General features: G+C 40.0%; 1 protein-coding gene across 4 annotated transcripts in view; it reads right to left on the reverse strand.

Moving 5' to 3' along the window:
• Positions 1–27,710, reverse strand: part of LOC128686746 (cytochrome P450 2L1) — a 90,034-nt gene that overhangs the window by 42,832 nt on the left and 19,492 nt on the right. For all 4 annotated transcript variants that reach the window (XM_070082303.1, XM_070082302.1, XM_053773784.2 and 1 more), the window contains exons 4-6: positions 10,294–10,427; positions 7,455–7,673; positions 2,679–2,878 (exon numbers count right to left, since the gene is read on the reverse strand). In XM_070082303.1, coding sequence (XP_069938404.1) covers positions 2,679–2,878; positions 7,455–7,673; positions 10,294–10,427 — 553 coding nt within the window. The remainder of the gene's footprint in view (positions 1–2,678; positions 2,879–7,454; positions 7,674–10,293; positions 10,428–27,710) is intronic.

Below are 27,710 nucleotides of genomic sequence, written 5' to 3' on the forward strand. Positions count from 1 at the left end.
GACTACATGTAAACCACACAACAACCAAATTCTGTAAATTCGACATTGTAATCTTTATAGAGAATAAACTTTGAAAAAAAAAATAATTGGAACAGGAGTAAATTTTGTGATCATCTCATACTATGTCTTAGTTTCTGGCTTAATTAATATAGTTTGGGGTTTTTCTTTCCATAAGAGTTTGCAACTGATTTTTGGCAACCATCCTGCTGTGGTGTTATCATGCAATTCTTGTCAATGCTACAACAGCTGTTGTTCTGTAAGGCTATTCCTGCAAGCGTGCTCCATGAGTGAATGTGGTTTTGCCAAATTCTCCCCTTCAATTCATGATTACTGCTGAAATTCATGATGGATGTTACACACTAGGAAGGGTGCAAATATTATAGCTCTTAGAAAACATTTTGATTTGAATTTCAAACAGATTGCTGAAAATTTCAGCATAGCAAAGTCAACTGTTTGTTGGATTCTGAAGAGAGCTGATGACGCGGGTGTGTTGAGGAAGATGTGGAAGAAAACACAAGGCAACACCTCACGTATTCTATTCAAGATTGATGGACTGACCACATCGACTCATGGTTGAGGGACTGATTACCCCATTCTCCTGTTCTTCAAGTTTATCCTTTGTTTGGACTGATGAAGCCACTGTGTGGCGAAACGTTTCCTCAATAAAGATACCCAAGAGCTGCACATGTGTCTAATTTAACAACGTGTCGGTTCTTTGAACCATTCATCTACAATCCTGTCAGACACTGCAACTTCTTGGGATCTTAATACTTGGGAATTCTTCGCTTGCCTAACCCTTGGGCACGACCTACTTCCACATTGGACAAATGTGACATCACCTGCAACTGCTGCACCTCTCCTGCCATACAGTTTATAAGCTGCTTCTCCTCTCATATGCCGTATTCTATTCAAAATTGATGGACTGACCACATCGACTCAAAGTTGAGGGACTGATTACCTCATTCTCCTCCTGTTCTTCAAGTTTATCCTTTGTATGGACTGATGAAGACACTGTGTGGCGAAACGTTTCCTCAATAAAGATACCCAAGAGTTGCACATGTGTCTAATTTAACAGCAATTCTTATAAAAGCAAAGGGTAGTTGTATCGCTTATTAAATCAATTATCCTTTTTATCGGTGCCCAGTATTTTTCAAATAAACATTAATTTTTCAAATAAACATTAATTTTTCAAATAAACATTAATTTTTCAAATAAACATTAATTTTTCAAATAAACATTAATTTTTCAAATAAACATTAATTTTTCAAATAAACATTAATTTTTCAAATAAACATTAATTTTTCAAATAAACATTAATTTTTCAAATAAACATTAATTTTTCAAATAAACATTAATTTTTCAAATAAACATTAATTTTTCAAATAAACATTAATTTTTCAAATAAACATTAATTTTTCAAATAAACATTAATTTTTCAAATAAACATTAATTTTTCAAATAAACATTAATTTTTCAAATAAACATTAATTTTTCAAATAAACATTAATTTTTCAAATAAATGTCTTATTTCATCACTGTCCCTATTAACAAACACACTACTGTAATACTGTGTAATAAACCCTTAGAGGAAAAATAGAACTAAATTTTAGATATAATGTAGTTTGTTGGAGATACTCTACATTGTATGGGTCTTCAGTTTATGGAATGTCCTCAGCAGTTATACAGAAATATGGATTAGTATATATATTTGACCAACATTTTTAATAATTGCTATGGAAGTCATAATATTGTTTTACAAAAAAAAAAAAGTCAGTTGTAAACCAAAATGTTAGAATTATTGTCAAGGATTGCAAACTTTTAAGTTCTTGTAAACCCTTCCGGGTTTAGCGCATTTTGATTATTATTATTAATAATAATATAAACCAAATCAATTATTCATCCAGTGGTTATAAGTCTACTTTAAGGCTGCCCAAAATGCTTCTGCACCAACAATGGCTTTGTAAAACAATGCAATTTTTTTTAAATCAGTTGTAAATTGCATTTTGTATTTATCATCATCATCATTATACTGATGATGATGATGATGATAAGTGCATGTACAAGGTATACAGACCATAGCTAACATCAGTGATCTGGTGGTAAAGGTTTCACTTCACACGCTGAGGGGTCCGGGTTCGATTCCCGGCAAGGGTGGAAATATTGGACTTGTTTCCTTGCACCGGTTGTCTACGTTCACTCATCAGTAAAAATGGGCGCCTGGGTATTAATCGACTGGTGTGGGTCGCATCCCGGGACAAACTTGACCTAATTTGCCTGAAATGCTCTGCATAACAAGCGGCTTTCTATATAGTAGTATGTCATTGATGTCAGCTAGGTCTGTATACCTTGTACATGTACTTGTAGAAATAAAGATATTATATAGAAAGTCCCTTATTATGCAGAGCATTTCGGGAAAATTAGGCCAATTTTGTCCCAGTACGTGACCCACACCAGTTGACTAATACCCAGGTACCCATTTTACTGATGAATGAACATGGACATTAGGTGTTTTATAGAAACACGTCCTAATATTTTTCAGCCGTAGGAGGATCGATCCCCGGACCTCAGTGGATGAGCTGAGTGCGCTAGCTATCGAGCTACGGGACACCTCCAAAGTGTAGAAATTAAAACCACCACAGTGTCAAGAGAAACGAAAAAAAAAACCCATCATAACTTACGAGAACATAATCTCTGATCAGTGAAAACGTGCGGAGCATTGCTTCTACTCCAAGTTTCCTGGTAAGAAAGGCAGGAGAGATGTATGGGAGCCACGGAAACATATCAAATACCAAATTGCCACCTTGTGAAAGCTCGAAGGCTTCAGTGTTGAGCTTGTTGAAATTATAAACTTCTGGGTCGTTCACGTCAAACCGGATATCTGTAAATGGTTAGAATTACTGATAAACTCTGGCATCCAGGTGTTCAGACATACATGATATGTCTGTGCACCTGCGCCTGTCAAGTTGTCTTGATGCGGGTTGGAGGGTGGGGCTCTTGATTCAAGAAGCTGGACCTACCCTTCCTTGGATGGAACCTGATTGCTTCCCATTACCCTAGGTGATATGTGACCCCTACAGGTTTAGTGCAACCCCTGCTCACCTTTTCCGAGAAACGCTTCGCCCACCATGGGCTTTATTAAACTTATACAGAGACATCTTGCAGAGTGATGTAAAGAAATTCTGAAGCTGTCCTTGCCTCTCTCGGAATTATATATATATATATTTTTTCAACAAACCGGCCGTATCCCACCAAGGCAGGGTGGCCCAAAAAGAAAAACGAAAGTTTCTCTTTTTAAATTTAGTAATTTGTGCAGAAGAAGGGGTTACTAGGCCCTTGGTCCCGGCATTTTAGTCGCCTCTTACAACACGCATGGCTTACGGAGGAAGAATTCTGTTCCACTTCCCCATGGAGAAAGAGAAAATAAACAAGAACAAGAGCTAGAAAGAAAATAGAAGAAAACCCAGAGGGGTGTGTATATATATGCTTGTACATGTCTGTAGTGTGACCTAAGTGTAAGTAGAAGTAGCAAGACGTACCTGAAATCTTGCATATTTATGAGACATAAAAAAGACACCAGCAATCCTACCATCATGTAAAACAATTACAGGTTTCCGTTTTACACTCACTTGGCAGGACGGTAGTACCTCCCTGGGCAGTTGCTGTCTACCAACCTACTACATAGAATTATATATACACACACACACACACACATATATATATATATATATATATATATATATATATATATATATATATATATATATATATATATATATATATATATATATATATATATGTCGTGCCGAATAGGCAGAACTTGCGATCTTGGCTTAAATAGCAACGCTCATCTTGCCATATAGGACAAGCGAAAATTTGTGTATGCAATAATTTCGCCAAAATCATTCTGAACCTAACGAAAAAAATATATTTGATTGTGTTTGTTTAGTATTAAATTATTGTAAACAAATCTAAAATATATTTAGTTGAGTTAGGCTAAAATAAATTGTTCTTGTTATAATAAGGTTAGGTAAGTTTTCTAAAATTCTTTTGGTGCATAATTAAAATTTTTTACATTAACATTAATGGAAAAAATATATCTTTAAACGTATAAGAGAAAATTTCAGAAAGGACTTAATTTTAAATGAGTTCTTGCTAATTGACCAGTTTTACATATTCGGCACGACATATATATATATATATATATATATATGTCGTGCCAAATAGGCAGAACTTGCGATCTTGGCTTAAATAGCAACGCTCATCTTGCCATATAGGACAAGTGAAAATTTGTGTATGCAATAATTACGCCAAAATCATTCTGAATCTAACGAAAAAAATATGTTTCACTGTGTTTGTTTAGTATTAAATTACTGTAAACAAATCTAAAAAATATATAGTTGGGTTAGGCTAAAATAAATTGTTCTTGTTATAATAAGGTTAGGTAAGTTTTCTAAGATTCTTTTGGTGCAAAATTAAAAAATTTTACATTAACATTAATGAAAAAAATATATCTTTAAACGTATAAGAGAAAATTTTAGAAAGGACTTAATTTTAAATGAGTTCTTGCTAATTGACCAGTTTTACATATTCGGCACGACATATATATATATATATATATATATATATATATATATATATATATATATATATATATATATATATATATATATATATATATATATATATATATATATATTTATATATGTTTTGGGTATTGTGTGGTTTACATGTTACAGAATACTAATTACAGAGGGAGCCACTAGGACACCTAGCATGGCTAGACATTTCGGGCAGACGTAGATTAATTCTTAACATTAAAACCTTACAGATTATGGTATTAAGGCTAAGTGACTACATCATAATTTGTGAGTTTAGCAATGTGAATGCTTTTGTTGTGGCACAATACAAAGTGTCTATATTGGAGTACCATAGGCAAACTTATGACTAGTTAGGATTTATTATTTTAAGATTAAGATTAGTATTTCTGGGTTTATAGTCAGTGGGTGAGTGTAATTGTGAACCACCAGGTGGTTATCATGTAGTTAGTTGACGGGGTGTATCAGGGAGATAAGATGTTTTCTAATTGTAGTTTTGAAAGTGATGAATGTGTCTGCAGTTCTAGAGTTTTCAGGTAGGGTGTTCCAGATTTTAGATCCTTTGAAATACATTGAATTTTTGTAAAGGTTTTGTCGAACACAGGGAATGTCATAGAGATGTTTGTGTTTGGTGTTATGCCTGTGGATCCTGTCACAACTATCAAGAATGTGTTTTAGGTCAAGGTTAATATTGGAATTTAAGGTCCTGTAGATATAGATTGCACAGTAGTAAGTGTGGATGTTCTGAACAGGGAGTAAATTTAGATCTATGAAGATTGGGGAGGGGGGTGTTGCCAGGGATGGGATTTAGTGATTATTCTTACTGCGGCTTTTTGTTGGGTTATTATTGGCTTTAGGTGTGTTGCTGCAGTTGAACCCCAAGCACAGATAGCATAGGTGAGGTATGGATATGTAAGTGAATGGTATAGTGTGAGAAGGGCAGTTTGCGGCACGTAGTATCGTATCTTGGAGAGGATCCCAACCGTTTTGGATACTTTTTTTATGTGTTGGATATGGGTGCTGAAATTTAGGTTGTTGTCGAGGTATAGGCCAAGGAATTTGCCCTCAATATGCCTGGCAATTAGAGTGTTGTCGATCTTAATGTTAAGTTGCGCAACATCTGCTCTGCTACCTAATACAGTAGGTTTTGTCAGTGTTAAGTGTAAGTTTATTGGCTGTCATCCAAGTCGAGATTTTGAGCAGCTCCTCGTTAACAATGGTGTTGAGGGTGGCAAGATTAGGGTGAGAGATGACATAAGTCGTGTCGTCAGCAAAGAGAATGGGTTTCAGGTGTTGGGATATGTTTGGAAGATCATTGATGTAAATGAGGAAGAGCAGGGGTCCAAGGACACAATGTGGGGTTTACAGGTTTTGGGTATTGTGTGGTTTACATGTTATAAAATACTAATTACAGTGGGAGCCACTAGGACACCTAGCATGGCTAGGCATTTCAGGCAGACTTAGATTAATTCTTAACATTAAATCCTTACTGATTATGGTATTAAGGCTGACTACATCATAATTTGTGAGTTTAGCAATGTGAATGATTTTGTTTTGGCACAATACAAAGTGTCTATATTGGTGTATCATAGGCAAGCTTATGACTAGTTAGGGTTCATATATATATATATATATATATATATATATATATATATATATATATATATATATATATATATATATATATGTCGTGCCGAATAGGCAAAACTTGCGATCTTGGCTTAAATAGCAACGTTCATCTTGCCATATAGGACAAGTGAAAATTTGTGTATGCAATAATTTCGCCAAAATCATTCTGAACCTAACGAAAAAAATATATTTCACAGTGTTTGTTTAGTATTAAATTATTGTAAACAAATCTAAAATATAATTAGCTGGATTAGGCTAAAATAAATTGCGCTTGTTATAATAAGGTTAGGTAAGTTTTCTAAGATTCTTTTGGTGCAAAATAATAAATTTTTACATCAAAATTAATGAAAAAAATATATCTTTAAACGTATAAGAGAAAATTTTAGAAAGAACTTAATTTTAAATGAGTTCTTGCTAATTGACCAATTTTACATATTCGGCACGACATATATATATATAGATATATATATATATATAGATATATATATATATATATATATATATATATATATATATATATATATATGTCGTGCCGAATAGGCAGAATTTGCAATCTTGGCTTAAATAGCAACGTTCATCTTGCCAGATAGGACATGTGAAAATTTGTGTATGCAATAATTTCGCCAAAATCATTCTTAATCTAATGAAAAAAATATATTTCACTGTGTTTGTTTAGTTTTAAATTACTGTAAATAAATCTAAAATATATTTAGTTGGGTTAGGCTAAAATAAATTGTTCTTGTTTTAATAAGGTTAGGTAAGTTTTCTAAGTTCCTTTTGGTGCAAAAATATAATTTTTTACATCAACATTAATGAAAAAATATATCTTTAAACGTATAAGAGAAAATTTTAGAAAGGACTTAATTTTAAATGAGTTCTTGCTAATTGACCAGTTTTACATATTCGGCACGACATATATATATATATATATATATATATATATATATATATATATAAAATGATGTATAATGGTATGCAGTGGTAAAGAAAAACTGTGGTTTGTTAATATAGTGTTGATATAAGAAATAATGCAAGTCACAGAAATTAAACACCCATATTAATTTACAATTTCATGAAATGCAGAGCCAGCCATTAGAGTGCTGACCAAGACACGAGGAGTACATGGGCTGGAATAATAATAATAATAATAATAATAATAATAATAATAATAATAATAATAATTAAAAAAGAAAGTGACATTATTGAGATGTGAATGGAGCCAACACTCACCTGACACAATCTTCCATATAACATTGAGGACAGCCACATTAAGGGACCACGGGATGGGCTGGGCACTCCCAGTGTGCTTCCTGAAGTCCTCCACCAGACACTGTACTTCGTACTGGATAGCTTCCATCAGGCTAGACTTGCCCATACCCAAGTCCTTCAGCTGCCGGAGAGCAAACCGTCGGTTGCGGAGCGATGTTGCTCCATTACTGTTAGCCAAGCCTGTAGTGGCGCACTCGAATTGTATCAGGAAAACAAAGGTGAAATAAATTATTACTCTACATATAAGCTCATCTCTGAAATATCTGTGAAGTTCATTATGTTTCCCAAGCGTCTGAAGGAGAGCTGATAATATTTTTATTAAAGGAACAGATATCTACGGCAGATAATTTCTATTCAAAGATCAGATAATATCTATTAAAACAGCAGAGAATATATGCATTAAAATAACAGAAAATATCTGTAATACAGGGGAAAGATTACAGATGGAAGAGCCTGGTTGAAAACTTTATAAACTCCAGGTAAACAGATATCTACGGCAGATAATTTCTATTCAAAGATCAGATAATATCTATTAAAACAGCAGAGAATATATGCATTAAAATAACAGAAAATATCTGTAATACAGGGGAAAGATTACAGATGGAAGAAAAACTTTATCTCTGTATGTTCCGTAAAGTTGATTAAATTCTTAGAAAAATGTCTTATATATATATATATATATATATATATATATATATATATATATATATATATATATATATATATATATATATATATATATATATATATTTAAATCTAAATGTCCTAAAAAAATATTAAAAATTCCACAGAGAATAATGATTGTTGTCTATAGTCACATCGCACAAAAAGAGTAATTTTAATCATCTTATTAACTGGTTAAAAACTCACAAAATTGTCAAGTCGCAAATCGAAGATTTAAGGACACAATAAATTCAGGCCTTTCCTAGACGGGGGTATTTAAAATTTATAAAATCTAAAAGTTTTAGGCTATGTTCGCTGTATGACCCTTGTGGGTTTAGCGCTTAGTTATTATAATAATAATTCAGCTTGTGTTGACAGACCCAACACTCGTCATCTAACTTTGCTGTATGACCAAGTCAAGGTCACAAGTGAAGTGCAATTCTCCTGTATATAAGGCTCTTATTATTACCTTCCTCAGGGCCACGTCTGGGCCATCCATGACTAGGGTTTAGCCTTAACCAAAATGTCAGCCAATCTACAATAACAGTCACCTCACTGAACCTAGCCGATAAATTACGTGCTGTACCTGTACCGTGGCCTCTCGGATTGCCATCACTAAACAAGTCACCATACGACCAAGACTCGTGTCGAGGGATTTTCGACTGACAAATGCAATATCAACACCTAAATCTCTTCATTTTATCCTTGAGAATTGAATTCCTCTAGAACTGAATGCCTTGGATTGTATTCCTTGAGAATCATACAACAACATACTCGAAGTGGAGTATTGCTGCTTGAATTATGAAACGACTTGGAATACAGCACAAGTACCGAGATAAAGAATAAGTATGTGATAAGTGATAAGCTAGTATCATATCATGTTAGCATCATGGTGTCAGTACTGGAGGTGGTTATCTAGATCAGGGCAGCCAACCTTTTGCATTCCATACGTGTTTTTTTTTTTTGAGTCTAGTTCAGATGCGCCATATGGCAGTTGTACCCCCATTCTGTTCTTTAAATATATGTTAATATGGACATAATTTTGCATTTTAATGTAGAGTAAGTAATATAGTAAGTAATGTTACTTACTTTAATGAGATTTTTGAGTCTGCCTTGATTTCGCCAAGCTTGTAATGTCTGGGTTTAAAATAGTCATTGAGAACAGCAGAGAATTATTCAATTGAATCAGTCTCTTGCGACCTCAGTTTGTTTTTGATCAATTTCACTGATGTAAATGCTTGTTCGCATCTGTACGTTGTTCCAGAACAACAAATATAACTCTGGGCAAATTTTCTTAGTCCTGGAAAATGCTTACAGGATAATGATCGCCAAAAATTACTTTGGAAGCATTCGGGTCTGAGAGAAGCTCATTAAATTTTATTTTCAATATTGAATTTGTTTTCAAATCAATAAATTCCATTTGTATTTTATTAGGCATCTTCAAAATTTTTTGCTCACTAAAATGATTTTCAAACGACTCTCACAAAATTCTGATCTTTTCAATATATTCTATAAAATTGCCATTATCTTCAGCACATTCGCTCTATTCTTTAAAATGTGTAAATTGGCTTAAATCCTCATTTTCTAACTGAGAGGTAAAGAATTTTAACACCATCTTGAACGCAGTAATATCATTTACAAAGTTAGGAAATAATTTATTCTTGCACTGCAGTTTCAAATTTAGATCATTGAGATGGCTGGTAACATCAGTTAAAAATGTTAAATCAACATACTCCATATGTTGGCTATATATATATATATATATATATATATATATATATATATATATATATATATATATATATATATATATATATATATATATATATATATATATATATATATATATATATATATATAATTCATAGTTTGGGGATGTGGCGAGTTAAAGTTCAACACCGGACAAAACTAACAAGAAATGCCATACTGGTTAAATGTTATCTATCACAGAAGGCTTTTAGGATTCCAAAGAATGTATCTTCTATAAACTTCATCTGTAGCTAGTACATAATATTTTTAAGACAGCAGCAAGAGTGATAATGCTGCAGCAGCAGTAGTAATGCTAGTAGTAGTAGCAACATAATAGTAGTCACAATTATAGTACTGCTTCAAGGTAAACTGCCTAACATAAATTTACCTATCTTCTTGAAGGAAGTGAAGCTGTCGAACGTATAGAAGTCTGGGCGATCCTGCAGCTCTGGGTTCGAGAATGCCTCCTTGATCAGCGAGATGTTATTTAAGAAGACTATAGTGCGGCTTCCCACCCTCCACCTGACCGGATCTCAATGTTAGTTCTCTACGCTGTGCTCATGCAAACAATATATTATAACTTCCTCATACTCAGTCAGAATAATTATAATGTAATAATGAAAAAACTAAGCTCCTGTCTTGAGTTGCTACTTTCTAGAAAAATGTGGTCATGTATAGTACAGAAAAGGCTCTCTCCCGTCCCTCCGCCTTTCAAACGGGTGGCTTGATGCAGATAAGGTTCTTGATCCAGGGAATTGGAGCTACCCTCCCATTACTTAAGTCGAACCTGATTATCTCCTATAACTCAAGGGTTGTCTCCCACCTACTAAGGTGACCCTACAAAGAGGAAAACACTTTTATCGTCATTCATTCAATCCCTGTCTCGCCAGAGGCGTGTCCACATCACAGTTCATCTAGATAACCTTCCAGACCGCAACATCCCCACTCGTCCTCCAGAGTGCTGGCACTGTACTGAGGATCTTCAGTACTCAAGTCTGGTTAATCGACTTTCTTGAATACCTTGATAATTGCTACCTTGCTCAAACTCCATTATCACGTAAAATCATAAAAAAACAACTCAACTCCATTCCTAACACGTTCACCAATTCTCTAGCATTCAGAACCTCCTTTATGCCCTCCCACCAATCTTTTCTAGGACAACCACTACCTCTTCTTCTTTCCAACCCAGATTTATGAGCCCTCTTACTAATCCTATTTTTCGACAGCCTCTTTATGTGTACAAATCACTTCAACAACCCCTCCTCAGTCCTTTTAATAATACTTTTGGTAACCCTACACTTCATCTTAATTTCCAAACTATGAATTCTCGCCTCACATTGCCTTCAAACACATCATCTCACTACATCCATACAACAGTGTTCGTACCACTATACTCTCGTACCCTATGAATATATAACGACGACAATAATAATAATAATAATAATAATAATAATAATAATAATAATAATAATAATATAATAATAATAATAATATGGATAATTCACATTTGTCACTGGAAAGGAAATTAACAAAAGATTTAAAACCCTGTGTAAAAAAAAAAAACAAAAAAAAAAAAAGCCCACACCGAAGGTATCTATTGAGGAAGCCTGTTTTTTATTTTGATTAAGAACTATATTTGTATACTGTTAGCAAGATGTTTGAGGCAATAATAGAAAAGCAGAAAACTCTCCCTCAACTCTCTCCGGCTAATGCTAGCATGAAACAAGGTTTAAAAAAAAAATGCCCTATCATATAGCAAAAACAGCGTGGAATTCATAGGAGAGATTAAAAGAATGGATAGAAGGCATGGACTACAAACTACCTACATTGCTCATACAACTACTGATACTTCACTGCTGCCCACAGAGCTGTGTTTAGCAGTAGTAAATACAGCTCTGTGGGTAGCTCATTCTGATGTAGATACTGAACTGACACGTGGAGCTCACTAACTTCAGTTTACCTCAGCATAACATTTAGCTGAATTCTATCTATGCAAAGTGTTTGTTCAATTGGTTATTCAATAACTATATTGTCTTTGCAATTAATGTACAGTTGCAGCTAGCTGATTATATCATTCAGCTATAATTCTGATTGAAAAAAAAAGCTTTTATCCACATTTTTGTTGCATCACTTGCCACGGAGTTTCTACATTTGTTTTGGGTTATTGACTTCGTACTTTATATAGTTCTTCAACACGTAGTATATCAAAAACCTTCAATATCCTGAAGGTTTGATTGAAATCTTGTAGTTTCACTTCCCTGAGAGGAAAAAGGCTCAGTGTTCTGAGTTCTCGCGAGCTTAGTCGCCCTTCCCTGTACTCTCAAGTCTACATTCGTCTTTTATCTAATTTGGGAGCCTACACTAAACAACATATTCAAGATGAGGTCTAACAAGTTTGCATAATAGCGTCAATATTATTTCTGTATTTTTTTGTTTTTTGTAGTCTTTTTTTTTATATTTTATTTAAAACGTTACAATACAAGGTGGAAATTATATTAAAAAGTACACACATTTAGTTAAATCACAAATTCCCAATTTACCCTTACAAAAAATCACACCAGACACAAGTGTTCTGACACCCTATCACCACACACCATATACACCCAGTTATACCAGAATTATACCTCTGAAGGCTTAAACTTTTAACATAATTTCACCTCCCCTCCCGCAAAATATAACCAACACCAACCTGATTGCATCTTAACTTGACATTAAAGGATACATAGTAATTACACTATCATGAGTGATACAGTAACACCATAGACACAAATATTAATAACAATATTACAATGTGATAGACGCCTTTACTTAAACACAATGACACCTCAACCTGGTTAAAGAGAATACACTTCAAAAGATTAATTTTCTAAGAAGGTTGCAACAATAAATGTCGACTCCCAAAGGCAACTTATGTGCAATTATTTTAGCATGTAAACCCTATTCATTCAACATAGTATATAAATAAAAACATTATATTATGAAAAACATCAGAGAATACAAAGGTATAAAGTATAAACCCAGCCATGTAGCGGCTACACGCAAAAAATTCCATATTTCCCTAACACAGACAAAACAAAACAACTTATTGTGACAACTGCACCTAAACACAACTCACATCATATGACTTAAGACTGCTATGTACATAGATAAGAACATAATAATAAATCTAATTTGAATGGATCACAGTTGATAAATCCGCCTTAACATATCAGGCGAAAGAGTAATTCACATTACAAGTCCAAGTCCAACATGTATGTAGTCTCATCTCTCTATATATTAAAGTATGCTTATTATCTACACGTTATACTACAACATACTGGACAAGCAACTGTCCATCACTTCCAACACAATATACTGCCCTACTCCTCACTCTGCACAGTGATAGAGGCAAAGACCTTCCCCCCCTATTTATACCTTATCATCATTCACTACTACCTTGAAGGGACATGAATACTATATGAATAGTGTATAATCCATGACACAAGAAACTGGCCAGTTCCACAGGCATTATACACAAATAACCCGCACATAAAAGAGAGAAGCTTACGACGACGTTTCGATCCGACTTGGACCATTGACAAAGTCATACTAACCAGAAGTGGAGCAGGACGGCTATATATAGGCAGGAAGAGGTGGTGGTAGTAGTAGTAGTAGTAGTAGTAGTAGTACAAGAATGGTATATAATACCGACAAGATGAAATTAAGACACATGCGCAACACCCGGGCATCCCTATCGTAGACGTTTCGCCATCCAGCCAGCCACTGGATGGCGAAACGTCCACAACAAAGACAACCAGACAGGCGCTTGCACCCGTGGTCCATACATTATTCACTCACGCATCACTCATCCAACACACACGCAACATTTGTTGTCATCCATAACCAGGGAGGCGACCCAGTTTTCACCCATGACTTCGCTACCCCAGCAACATTCTCCAGGTTGTGCAAAACTGGTATACAATACCGACAAGATGAACGTTAAGACACTTGTGCAACATCTGGTTATCTTTATTGTAGACGTTTCGCCATCCAGTGGCTTTATCAATACAAATTCTTGGACATAATAAGGAAAACGAAGAACTATATACAAAAGATGAGGTAATCAGTCCCTCGGCCTTGGAGGTGGTGTTTAGAGCACCGTGGTTGTAGAGATTCTGAAGCACAGGCAAGGAGACTGGCGCTTATATAGGCGTCAGTGAAAGGGACGTGTAGCAGACGAAGGCATAGTCACTGGTAGGCGGGATTCCCCAGTGGAAGTAGGTCCTTCCCTACCAGTGACTATGCCCTCGTCTGCTACACGTCCCTTTCACTGACGCCTATATAAGCGCCAATCTCCTTGCCTGTGCTTCAGAATCTCTACAACCACGGTGCTCTAAACACCACCTCCAAGGCCGAGGGACTGATTACCTCGTCTTTTGTATATAGTTCTTCGTTTTTCTTATTATGTCCAAGAATTTGTATTGATAAAGCCACTGGATGGCGAAACGTCTACAATAAAGATAACCAGATGTTGCACAAGTGTCTTAACTTTCATCAACATTCTCCAGTCTTACCCTCCCCTCCCTCGTACATTACAAGTCTAATAAATTCTGTAACGTAAGTTGCCTATATCCCTCGGAAAAATCCCTCACCTACCTCCTCCCATAAATTTCCTTATTTCTACATACTATTTTATAGAACGTTGCCGCTAACACCCTCCTCTTCACCTCACTAATCTGTTTCTCCCGCAATCCCCACACTATATATATATATAATCTACCATAATACACCCCACAGCTCTGATGACACTTTCATCCCAACCCCCCACGTCGAGACTTAATGCTCTCAATACAGAAATTCCTTGACCTCCTATCCTATATATCACCCTATTTAACCACCCCTTGACACTCCTCAGTCCGTCACAAATATATACTACATGAAACGCCGACTCCTCCCCACCACATATCCCGCACCCCCCCCCCCGTCAACCACTCGTCTATCCCGTAGAACAGTGGTTCCCAAACTTTTTCAGCTTGTTACCCAATTTAACATGCCACATAAAGCATGTTACCCCTTTCACAAAATGTTGTTATTATTGATATATATGGCTAAACGTGAACGTATATAGCCTCGCATACTCCGCTAATCCTAGCAAAACCATTGAAAACGTAAGAACCACACATACATTATATATAAAATTAATAATAGCTACAAATTCACAGTAACAGTGGGTAAATACTAACTATATACTGCACAGGGCAGTACACATACATACCAGCTTATTGCTACCTCGGCTGATGCTCACAGATAAACTGACAGTGTGAAATAGAGGCAGCCTCAGGAAGTGAGTGACGCGTACTGTACAGGTCGATCTGGGCTACTGAGTGACTTTTGTCCTGAAGCATACTTGTCAAAATACTTTTGGGTTTCCACACACTTAGCTATATATTTCTTCTTTTCTAATACTGTATATTAGTTTTTGATGTTTATTGTTATTTGGTTTAACTTTATTACTTACTTATAATAGGTTTACTTTACAACTTTATATACTAAGACAAAGTTAACAATAATCCTCATACCGGGTACCGCATTGTTTTCTTGATTTTCAGAATTCATAACTTTTTTCTGTCACCCCTCCATTACCCCTCAAAAATGGTTAAATTACCCCCAGGGGGTAATTTACCCCCAGTTTGGGAACCGCCGTAGAACCACACCCGACGGTAAAATGCCGTGCAGAAAACGATACATTACATCCCGAACACGAGGTTGCAACCTCATCCTACTCAACCTATTCCATATACTTCCCCATGCATACATGGGGAAAATTCCCTCTACAGGTGCTACAACCCTCCCTGCTAACAATCTGCACAACCTACCTATTTTGACCTTTGCCGGCTCTCGATCCCACGCCATAGCCCTCAAAACAGTTTCACACTCATGCAACTCAACTCCTGTATATATCCGTTGCAATCTGTTGTGGATCCTAGCCGAACCCCCCCACCCACACCTTCCCTCATCACCTCTCTTTTAATGAAGACACATTTGACCCTCGACTTTAAGTCCAGCAATCCCAGCCCACCCTGACTTACAGGCAACATTACCACGTCCCTTTTAAGCCAATCACAGCCCGAACCCCACAAGAATTTAAAAACCCTTCTAAGTATGTTCGTTACTGCCGGCCCAGTTAATGGGAACTCGGGTGCCACGTACCATACTTTGCTATACAGTAAGATGTTAATAACAATGGCATGCTGCACAAGGGTCAAACGATAAGGTCGCAATGCACCCAAGTGCCCCTGAATCCTGTCTACCATCCTAATCGAGTTTTCCATGCGTGCCACAGTTTGATCGTCTGCATAAATAAGACCGCAAATTTTTAACGAATTCACCTGCTTTCTCACGACTGCACTACCCCACTCAACCCTTCCCGCACAAGCTCCTAACCCCATTATCATGGATTTGTCTGAATTCACCCTCATACCAGTTGCCCCTGTGAACATTTGTACTACCCCATCTAATGTGTCCATTGACATCCCCTCGCTAATCAGAACAGTAGTATCATCCACATATCCTATTAAAACAGGCCAAACCCTCGCAACCCCACTCCCAGGTCCCTCTACGCGACACATACACTGCTCCACCAATCTATAAAAGGGGTCCTGTATGCAAGCAAACAGTAATTGTGACATAGGACACCCCTGCCTAAGTCCCCTACCCATTACAATCTTCCCACCCAATCTACCATTAATCTGTACCCTCCCCACTGCACCTCGATACAACGACTCAACCCAACCCACTATTTCTTCCCAAAACCCCTGTCCCCTGAGGATGGTTCTCAGTGCTTTCCAATCCACTCTATCGTATGCCCCTTGCCAATCGAGTGCCACCAAACCTCCCCCCTCCACCCCTTTTGTCTCCACGAAATCCCTAAGTAACCTATGCCCCTCCTCCATAGACCTCCCTGGCAAACCAAACTGAGTTTTCGATACTACCCGCCCCACCACACACTTAAACCTATTCCCCAAAACCTTGGCAAACAACTTGTAATCTGCGCATAACAATGAGATCACCCAGTAATCCTGAAGCGTATGCTGCCCCTTATCCTTCGGTACCAAGACAACAACAGCCATTGCCTGCTTCTCTCCCAGCTCACCTCTCTCCTTCATGCAATTTAATAAACTAACCAAAAAGTGCCTCATTAGTTCCCAATGCTGCTGATAAAACTCTGCCGGGAGTCCAATTCCCGGTGCCTTGCCCTTTCGCATTCCACTTAAAGCCCTCCAAATTTCCCCCTCAGTTATTTCCCCACCCAGTGCTTCCCTATCACTGTTACGCAACTGACATACCACACTCCCACTCACCTGTTCTAAAACCCCATCCTCTACCCCTTCTCTTTGCCAGTACTTTTCATACCACTTATCTGCAAATGCCCCCACTCCTTCTATAGCTTGTATGACCTGCCCCTCCCTGTACCCCACTATCGACTCATGAACCTCCAACCGTGGAATAGCCATTGCCTGCTGTCTTTGTTTTTGCCTACGCAATATGCACGATGAATTTCTATCGCCCCATAACACCTCTTCCACCCCCGCCTGTACCCGCACCACTTGGAACCTCTCATCCTGTACCTCTCGCAGCCTCCCTTTAATTGCCATAATATCATCCATAGGATAAGTGCCTGCCACTGCCCCCCCTCGCAGAACAACCCCGTAACCTATCCTCCAAATAGTTGGCAAGCCCATATTTTAAAGAACTGATACGTTTCCCTTCTCGTACGTAATATTGCTTAATCCGTTCTTTAGCCACACCATCCCACCACATCACCATGTCCTCTACTCCATTTACCTCTGCACTTAACCCCTCCCACAGCATTGCAAATCCCTCTATCCCCTCCTCATCGCCTAACACACTTGTATTTAACTTCCAATAACCCCTAGATTTACCTGCTAGTGACTCCCACCCCACCTCTGCTACTACCGCCCGATGATCCGAATAAGCTACTTCTATTGTACGGAAAAATGTCAACCAAACCCCTTGAGATATATACAGCCTATCCAACTTAGCCGCGTAACCCCTTCTTACAAAAGTGTGCTCTACCTCCCACGTCCCTCCTCCAACCGCATCCCGCAACTGAATATTCCTCAAGAGATCCCGCAAGGCCGCCGACACGTGCCCCGCCCCTTTTGGTTCCACGTCAGCCCTCCTAATAACGCAGTTCCAGTCCCTACCAACGATGGCCACTGCAGGTAAACCACGTAAGAAGAAAACTAATTCTTCACATACAAAATCCCTTTTTACTCTCACATCATTTTCTGCTGGTGCATACACACTAACAAAAGATACCCTCTGCCCCATCCACCACCCGTCCACATGCAATACTCTCCCCCTCCCCCCTCACTTCTTAGCAACACAAACGGGCTCGCCTCCCTGATCATGATACCCACACCACCTTTCAGACGTACAGATGGCAGAGTCACCACCTGAAACCCTGCCACTTCCAGCACTTTTCCCTCCTTGAAACTGTGTTCCTGAAGAAACACTACATCTACTCTATATTTGAGCAGAAGCATTCTAAACCATTCCCTTTTTACGCCCTGGCACAGTCCATTCACATTCACAGTCATACACCTGAGGCCTCTGTTGAAGTTTCCACCCCTGCCTCTTTTCTCCATTCTTCCCAGGTCCACCTGCACCTGGGTTTCTACAAGTCTTCACATCACCTTCCCTACCATCCCCTTTCTTCTGGTGCCTCTTGTCTTGGCTACCACGACGAAATTCATCCACCCTCCCAGGTCTCTGCGGTGGCATCAGGACATCATCAGAGTCTGATGTCGCCGCTCTCTTCTTCGTGAGAACCATGTCCTCCATGTTATCGTCGATGGAGGCCGCACGATGGACCTCAACCCCCACCGTGCTTCGTCCCTCAAAACACGGCGACGTTTCTCCCGCACCACTCGCCATGTCTTCCCTGCTATGTATTTGTATGTCACATTCCTCCACTGTCAACTCGGTGTTTCACACCCCTGCAGGTTCATCCTCCACCCCTACAGGCGGTGACAAAGTCCTCAACACCTCCACAAGCTCTTCCTCAATCGCCTTTACCTCCTTCTGCACACACACTTCTGTACTCGTCTCCCTCAAAATATCGGTCTCTGGTGGGACACAGCTTTCCTCACACACGCCAGGCTTCTCATGGGTCTCCACCTCCTCACTCCACAATCGCCCATGCTCATGCTTGTGCATGGGGCTCGTAGCAACAGCGTCTACATTGATAACAGGTGCTGCACTAGTTTGTGCATGCACCAGCCGCTGCTTCACACACACAGCCGCCAAATGATCGTACCCTCCACATAACCTGCATGTACGTCTCTGTCCAGTGCATGATACAAAAACCTGCGTTCTAAAGTCCTCCAGTACGACATAAGACGGGATGGCATGTCTTAGGGTCATCTTCAGGGTAAATGTCCCCTCTAGACGGCCCATATAAGCACCTGCCGCCCACTTGCCTTGCTGTGCCAGATGTACAGTTCCATACGCCTCAAAAACACGTCGTATGTCAGCCTCATCTGCCTCGAATGGTACATTACGGAGCTTGACTCATGTAAAGTGGCGGGATACGTCAATTAAACGCACCTTCACAGCTGGAGTAGCATCAAGAAATCTATGCACCAATGACTCGTACACAGATGTGGAATTCAGTTTTACGAAGATCCTATATGCTCCATTCAGGGCAACACCATAAACTTCATCGTCCTGGATCCCATACATCTCCCTGATGATGGTCGGGAGTAACACCTGCGCTGAAGTGGGTGAAATTGCCCCACGAAGCAGTTCAATACCAACGGTATTTACGCGCCTCCTCACACTCAACGCCATATTGGTACTTTTTTTTTTATATTTTATTTAAAAACTTTACAGCTTAATATTAAATAAAAAGATATAAAATGGGTACAGTACGATCCTCAATCCTACAGAACATACTCTAACAAGTTTTAACAACACATTGTAATTGGCATAAAAGAGGTTACCCATATACACTCACAAATTTTTCCATATAACATACTACTACAATATAAACAATATAAACTACATAAACCTTTCAGATTTATATAGTTAACATACTATGACTGTGACATATGGCAAAGGCACAACCTTACACAGTAGATAATTAGAGGAATGACCTACATTACAATCTCATTAAAAAAAAAGTACCTGCTCTTCCCAAAATTAACCCCTATACACTAAGAATTACCTAAAAACATACATACGTGCCTCACTACAATCCCTCTTTAAGCATTGAAAAAAAATGAAAATCCTAAGCCTCACACTTGTACTAAATAAATATTAATACAGCCTCTTCCACCGGCTGAGCACATTATATAAAGTAAGAGACTAAACCATACTCTCCCCATTACAAAATTTTAACGAGGCATTACAAATTTATGGAAGTCATTAGCCTTCCATCTCTCATCAACTGGATGAGCACATTATATAATGCTAAAATAAAGTCAGTACACTCGCCAAAACCCCAACACTAAACACAAACAACAAAACAATTTAAAAAACCTCTCATTGCGATACGATTATCGCACATGAAATATGCCCAATAAAGGCTATAAACGTTCACTCTACATAAACCCAAAAGCTCTTCAAGGTCTTACACCTATAATCTTGACACCATTCACACTTAATACATGAAGAAGGTCATGACGACCCTGACACATCAAACACAGAATTCTCCATTCGTTACTACGTAATTAATTGATATCACCTTTGCTTTCTTTGCCCACTTGCATGCTACATACACTTATGCCACACATCTACACCTTCTATACCCACATACACCTCACTCTCACCCCTCCCCTGGAGGCGACCCCACTTTGTCCCCCTGAATTCCCACTTCCCATACGTAATCCCCAAACCCCCAGCCCTTACTCGCTCAGCCCAAGTCGTAGATTCATGAGAAACCCTAACGTTAACATTCTATAACCTTCCGAAAAATCCTTTTCCCACCTCCTCCTCCCATACAGTTCTCTATTACGACACATCGTACGATAAACCGTTACCGCTAGTACCCACCTCCGCACCTCACAATCCCCCCTCCCCCTCATCACCCACGATATATATATATATATATATATATATATATATATATATATATATATATATATATATATATATATATATATATATATATATATATATATATATATATATATATATATATATATATGTAATCCACTATTATATAATCCAAAGCTCTTGTGACACTCTCATCGAACCCTCCCACATCTAGGCTTAGTGCACGAAGAACCGACACCCCGTGGCCCCCCCCCCCCTGTACAACCCGACTTAACCAATAACTAACACCCTCCAGTCCCTCACAAAAGTATACTGCATGGAACGCCGTCTCATCCTCCCCACAGATTCCACACCTTCCGCCCACAATTATCCCTCTGGTTCTTAGTACCTCCCCCGACGGTAGTATGCCATGCAGAAAATGATACGTTACCTCCCTTACCCTAGGCTTTAACTTCAACTTGCTAAACCTAAACCAAATACTCTTCCATGCGTACATGGGGAACAATCCCTCAACTGGTACAACAATCCTTTCTGCAAGCAGCCTACACAAAACCCCTATTCGAATTTTCCTGGGTTCTCTAACCCTCAAAACAGTTTCACATTCCCTCAACTCCACACCACCATACAACTTACCCAACCTATCATGTACTTTTGCCAGCTGCCCTCCACTCACACCTTCGTGCAAAACCTCCCATTTAAGAAACACACATTTAATCCTCCTTCTCAGATCCATCAACCCCAACCCACCCTGGCGCACAGGTAACATTACAACCTCTCTCCGCAGCCAATCGCACCTTGAACCCCACAAAAAGTTAAACACTCGTCTCAGAATTCCCACAATCGCCGTCCCTGTTAATGGGAACACGGCTGCTACGTGCCAAACCTTACTATACAATAATACATTTATAACAATCACTCGTTGCACGAGAGTCAGATGATGAGGTCACAATGCACCCAGATGCCCCTGAATCCTTTCCATTAATCTATTCGAGTTTTCCTCTCGAGCAGCGTCCAAGTCATCCTTATAGGTGATACCACAAATTTTTAAAGACACCGTTTGTTTCCTCACAACGTTACATATCCCCCCCCCTCCACCCAATCACCCAACCCCATGATCATTGACTTCGCGCTATTTACCTGCATCCCTGTTGCATTTCCAAACAGTTGCACATCATCCAAAACCCCTAACGCCATCCCCTCTCGAACCAGGACTGTAGTATCGTCTACATATCCTATTATTCCAGGCCACACTTTCCCGACCTCCCCCACACCTCCACTCATGTCACATACACAACGTTCAACCATTCTATAGAAGGGGTCCTGAATGCATGCAAACAACATTTGTGACATGGGACACCCCTGCCTAAGTCCCCTACCCATTATAATCTCCTCCCCCAAGCATCCATTAATCTGTACCCTCATCTTAGCTCCATTGTACAATGTGGTTACCCAATTAACTATTTCTTCCCCATAACCCTGCCTCCTAAGTATAGCTCCCAATGCTCCCCTTTCCACCCTGTCATAGGCCCCCTGCCAGTCTAAGGCCAACAACGCCACCCTCCCTCCCCCCTCTTTTGACTCCACAAAACTTCTCAGTATTCCATGACCTTCAATCATCGACCTTCCAGGCAAACCATACTGCGTTTTCGAAACCACTCTCCCTACCACACATTTAAACTGATTACCCAAGACTTTAGCGAACAACTTACAATCAGCACATAACAGAGATATGGCATGGTACTCCTTGAGGGTGTGCTGCCCCTTACCCTTCTGGATCAACACTACAATTGCTGTTGCTTGCTTGTCCCCCATCACACCCTTCTCCTTCATCTGATTAAATAACCTACCCATGAAACCTCTTATCACCTCCCAATGTTGGAGATAAAATTCAGCTGGGAGACCGTCTATTCCCGGTGCTTTGCCCTTCCTCATTCCCCTTAAAGCCAACTCTATTTCCAATTCCGTTATTAACCCCCCCCTAAAGCTTTTCTATCACTATTCCCTAAATTACACGTCACATACTCACACACCTTCTCTAAAGCCACATTCCCCACCTTCCCACTTGTCCAATACCCTTCATACCATTTATCCGCATACGCACACATTCCTTTCATAGTTAGTATCTCCTGACCCATTCTGTAACCCCCCGCCATCTCATGTACCTCCAACCTCGGAATAGCTGTAACCTGCTGTCTTTGTTTTTGACGTCGCAACACACACGCCGATGGCTTGTCTCCCCAAAGCACCTCCTCTACCCCTGCCTGCACCCTTACCGCTTGAAACCTCTCATTTTGCAACTCCCTCAGTCTCCCCTTGACCTCGACAATTTCATCCATGGGATAGTTGCCCCCCACAGCCCCCTTCCCATAACAGACCCTTAACCTGTCCTCTAAATAATTTGAAAGTCCATATTTTAAATCATTTATACGTTTGCCCACCCCCACATAATATTTCCTAATCCTTTCCTTGGCTACACAATCCCACCATTGTACGACATCTTCCACTCCCTGTGCCTCCTCGCTAAGCTCCTTCCATAGGACAGAAAATCCCTCTAACCCCTCCTCATCACTCAATGCACTTATATTTAATTTCCAGTAACTCCTGTATATTTCCGCAAGCGCCTCCCACCCAACCTCCACCAACACTGCTCTATGATCCGACCATGCTACTTCAACAGTTTTGAAAGATCGCACTACAACCCCGTGAGAAAGATACACTCTACCTAACCTCGCTGCATACCCTCTCCTAACAAATGTATGCTCTGTCTCCCACGCCCCCCTCCTCAAACGCGTCCCTTAACCTAATATCCCTCAATAAATCTCTTAGGGTCACCGACACATAGCCTGCCCCTTTCGGTTCCACATCAGCCCTCCTAATAACGCAGTTCCAATCACCTCCTACTATTGCCACCTCCGGTAATGCACGCAAAAAAAACACAAGGTCCTCACACACAAACTCCTGCTTCACCTGTACGTTATTCTCTGCAGGTGCATATAAGCTAATGAAGGCCACACGTTTGCCCATCCACCAACCATCTATGCGCAACACCCTTCCCCCTCCCCCCCTCACTTCTCTGCAAAACAAACGGGCTCGCCTCCCTAATTAATATACCCACCCCTCCTTTCAAACGGGCAGATGGCAAGGTTACCACCTGAAACCCCGCCACCTCCAACACCCTACCCTCCTTAAAATTATGCTCCTGAAGGAACACAACATCCACTCTATATTTATTCAGAAACATTCTAAACCATTCTCTCTTTACACTATTACACAAACAATTAACGTTTACTGTCATACACCGGAGGCCTGTTAAAGTTTCCACCCCTGCCTCCTCTCTTCACTCTTCCTATGGGCACCAGAACGTGTGGGTCCACTTGTCACCTGCACACTTCCCTCTCACCCCCCCCTTCTTTCGGTGCCTCCTGTCATGGCCACCACTACCTTCACCCTCTGCCCATATTTGCTTCCCAGTCTGCTGCGCTGGTGTTAGGACATCATCTGAATCCGACGCAGTGGCTCTCTTTCTTGTGACAGGGGCATCCTCCATAGCTTTTTCTGGGGATGCCTCACAATGTACCTCAACCTCCACTCTACACAGTTGCAATGATCTCGGTGACACCTCAGTCACGCTGTCACTCCCGTCGCCCGGATTGGCCCGGTGGCCTGGTGGCTAAAGCTCCCGCTTCACACACGGAGGGCCCGGGTTCGATTCCCGGCGGGTGGAAACATTTCGACACGTTTCCTTACACCTGTTGTCCTGTTCACCTAGCAGCAAATAGGTACCTGGGTGTTAGTCGACTGGTGTGGGTCGCATCCTGGGGGACAAGATTAAGGACCCCAATGGAAATAAGTTAGACAGTCCTCGATGACGCACTGACTTTCTTGGGTTATCCTGGGTGGCTAACCCTCCGGGGTTAAAAATCCGAACGAAATCTTATCTTATCTTATAGTTCTGTTGTTGATGCACCACAGCCGTCAACTCGTCTTCTACCACCTTTCCAGGAGCAGCCACCTCCTCAGGCGGTGACAAGGACTTCAGAACCTCGGCTAATTCCTCCTCAATTTCCAACACTTCCTCCTGTACTTTTTGCTCATCCCGATCCTCTGGAAGTGTCTCTGGGCCAGGTAACTGGTCAAGGGCCTCACCCTCTCCCCCAGCCTTATGCGCCTCATCCACTATCTAGCTCCATAGACGACCACGCCTTCCTTTACATCGTTGATCATCACCTGCTTCCCCCGGTGTAGAAGCCGATGTCTCCGTCTCTGGGCCAGGAGCTAGTTGCCGCTTCCCACACTGTGCCGCTATGTGATCATATTTCCCACATAGTCGGCATGTATGCCTTTACCCGGCGTATGACACCATGACCTGTGTCCTGAATTCCTTTAGGTACACGTAAGACGGTATGGGGTGTCGCAATGTCATTTTTAGGTTAAAAGTGCCCTCCGGCAGACCTGTGTAGGCACCCGTCACCCACTTACCATGCTGAGCCAAATGAACAGTTCCGTATTCCTCAAAAACTTTTCTGATATCTGTCTCATCAGCCTCAAAGGGGACATTACGCAGTTTAATCCATGTATAATGTCTGGATACATCGATCATCCTCACACGAACAGCTGGTGCTGCATCAAGACTTACGACCTGAAAACGGTTGACCAACGACTCATAAACCGTTGCTAAGAGCAGTTTCACAAAAAATCTACATGCTCCGTTCAATGCTACTCCGTACAACTCTCCATCCTGAATGCCATACGTGTCTCTGATGATTTTAGGTAGTAATACCTGGGCTGAAGCTGGCGTTATTGCCCCACTGAGAAGTTCAATGCCGACAGTGTTGATCCTGCGTCTATAACTGAACGCCATGTTGACTAATGGTAGTTCTCCTGGGCTGACGGCAGAGGCGCGACAAGCACCACCTCACACTACTGCAGTCAGGGAACTGAAGTGCGTTTGCGCAGGAGGTCCACACGGCCCGAGAGCCATGCGAACAATGCCATGTTGGTACTAGGTAGCTCGCCTGAAAACAGCAGAGGGGTGCAGAACACAACCGCACTTAACCGTGGTCAGGCAGCGAATAGCCTCCTCTGGCGGGCTGGGGCGAAACTAGTTCTTGGTGTCTGATTTGTTCAAATTTCTACTCCTGGTAGTATTAACCTTACCTGGTGTGGGTTGAAGTTTGGAGAGTCACTTCACCTCCACTCTTCTCTTAATCAGGTAGGGTGATCTACCAGGAGTATTACTGTTTGTTCCTTTCTTTTGTTTGCTGGTTACCAGTAATGGTTTTGGCATTTATCATTCTTTTCCATTCTTAAATGTTATATTATCATGACCATTGGTAACCAGTTTATTTTTTCTTATTACCAGCTCTGTTCCTGGCGTGGTCATCCAGGATAGACGCCAGATAAAGGAGCAAGACATTTGTTAATGGGACTTATTAACAATTATTAGACTACTACCGGCCCTTATTTATTCTACTTGTGGTGCTCCAACCAAGTGGTAGAGGAGATTCCAAAACATCGGACTGTTACCATCTGCCCAGGATAACCTACCTCTTTAACATCAGAGATCTGTCCAGGGCCTTACCTACTCCTGCCCAACTAAAAGAACCAAAGGCCATTTTTTATTATATTTAAATTTTAAGTAAAATCCTCAAAAGTCATTATTCTTATTTTTCCTAGTCGTTTCTTTATATTTATTTTTCCATTATTTTTTTTTGTTCAGATGGAAGGCGTTCCACTGACACAGTGGTATTCAGCGTTTAGTAATGAAATGTGTCTTCTGTTGGTTTTTCTGCTCGCAGATTTACATTATTTAGTACTTTTGAAATCTCTGCTTATCATTACTAAGCTCCATCTCTTGTGCCGGTTAATTTCTCGTCTGAATACTGAAACAATTTTTCTCTAATTTCGCGTCATCTGCGAACTTCGTTATATTGGATGTTAGGCCTTCCTGAAGATCACGTATGTACCTGGTGAAGAGGACTGAACCAAGAGGACCCTGAGGACCTCTTCTCCTAAGGTTTAGCTACTCAGACACCTCTCGCTTAGTACAACTCGCAATTCCCTGTTTGTGAGCTAGTCGTTAAGGGATAAAGTTCATGATTCACGAAATCATAATGACACAATTGCAAACAAACCATACCGCAGGTGGTTATAGAACCCGCGATCAGAGAGTCTCATAACTCCAGACCGTAGCTGGTCCAGTGGCTCACGCAACGGTCTGGAGTTTTGAGACTCTGATCGCGGGTTCTATCCCCGCCCATGGTATGGTTTGATAAAGTTCATCTCCTGTATCATGCGCCTTTATTTTGGCCAACAATCTTCCATGAGGTATCTCGACAAATGCCAACCCCCCCCACCCCATTTTTTTATGGAGGTGAAATGTGTCTACTGGAATTTTTTTTATTCAAGATATTTATTATATGAATAAAAAGGTCGGGTAACTTAGTCAGATATGATATTTTCTTGCGAAATTCATGCTGATTTTCGATTATTAAATTATGTTCCAAAAATTAACGATATTTACCCTAATAACAGTTCCTATTTGCTTAATTAAAAGTGATGTTCAGATGATGGACGATAGTTGAAGACACGAGTCTTTGTGACCTTGTTTTGAGTATAGGTGTAACATTTGCCAGGGAGAGAGAGAGAGAGAGAGAGAGAGAGAGAGAGAGAGAGAGAGAGATAACGCAGCGTGAAGCAAAGCGGGTCGTTACACACTAATTGACACTTATAAAAACACCGGCT

Source organism: Cherax quadricarinatus, chromosome 7 (genome assembly GCF_038502225.1).
Source record: "Cherax quadricarinatus isolate ZL_2023a chromosome 7, ASM3850222v1, whole genome shotgun sequence".
Taxonomy (NCBI): Eukaryota; Metazoa; Arthropoda; class Malacostraca; order Decapoda; family Parastacidae; genus Cherax; species Cherax quadricarinatus.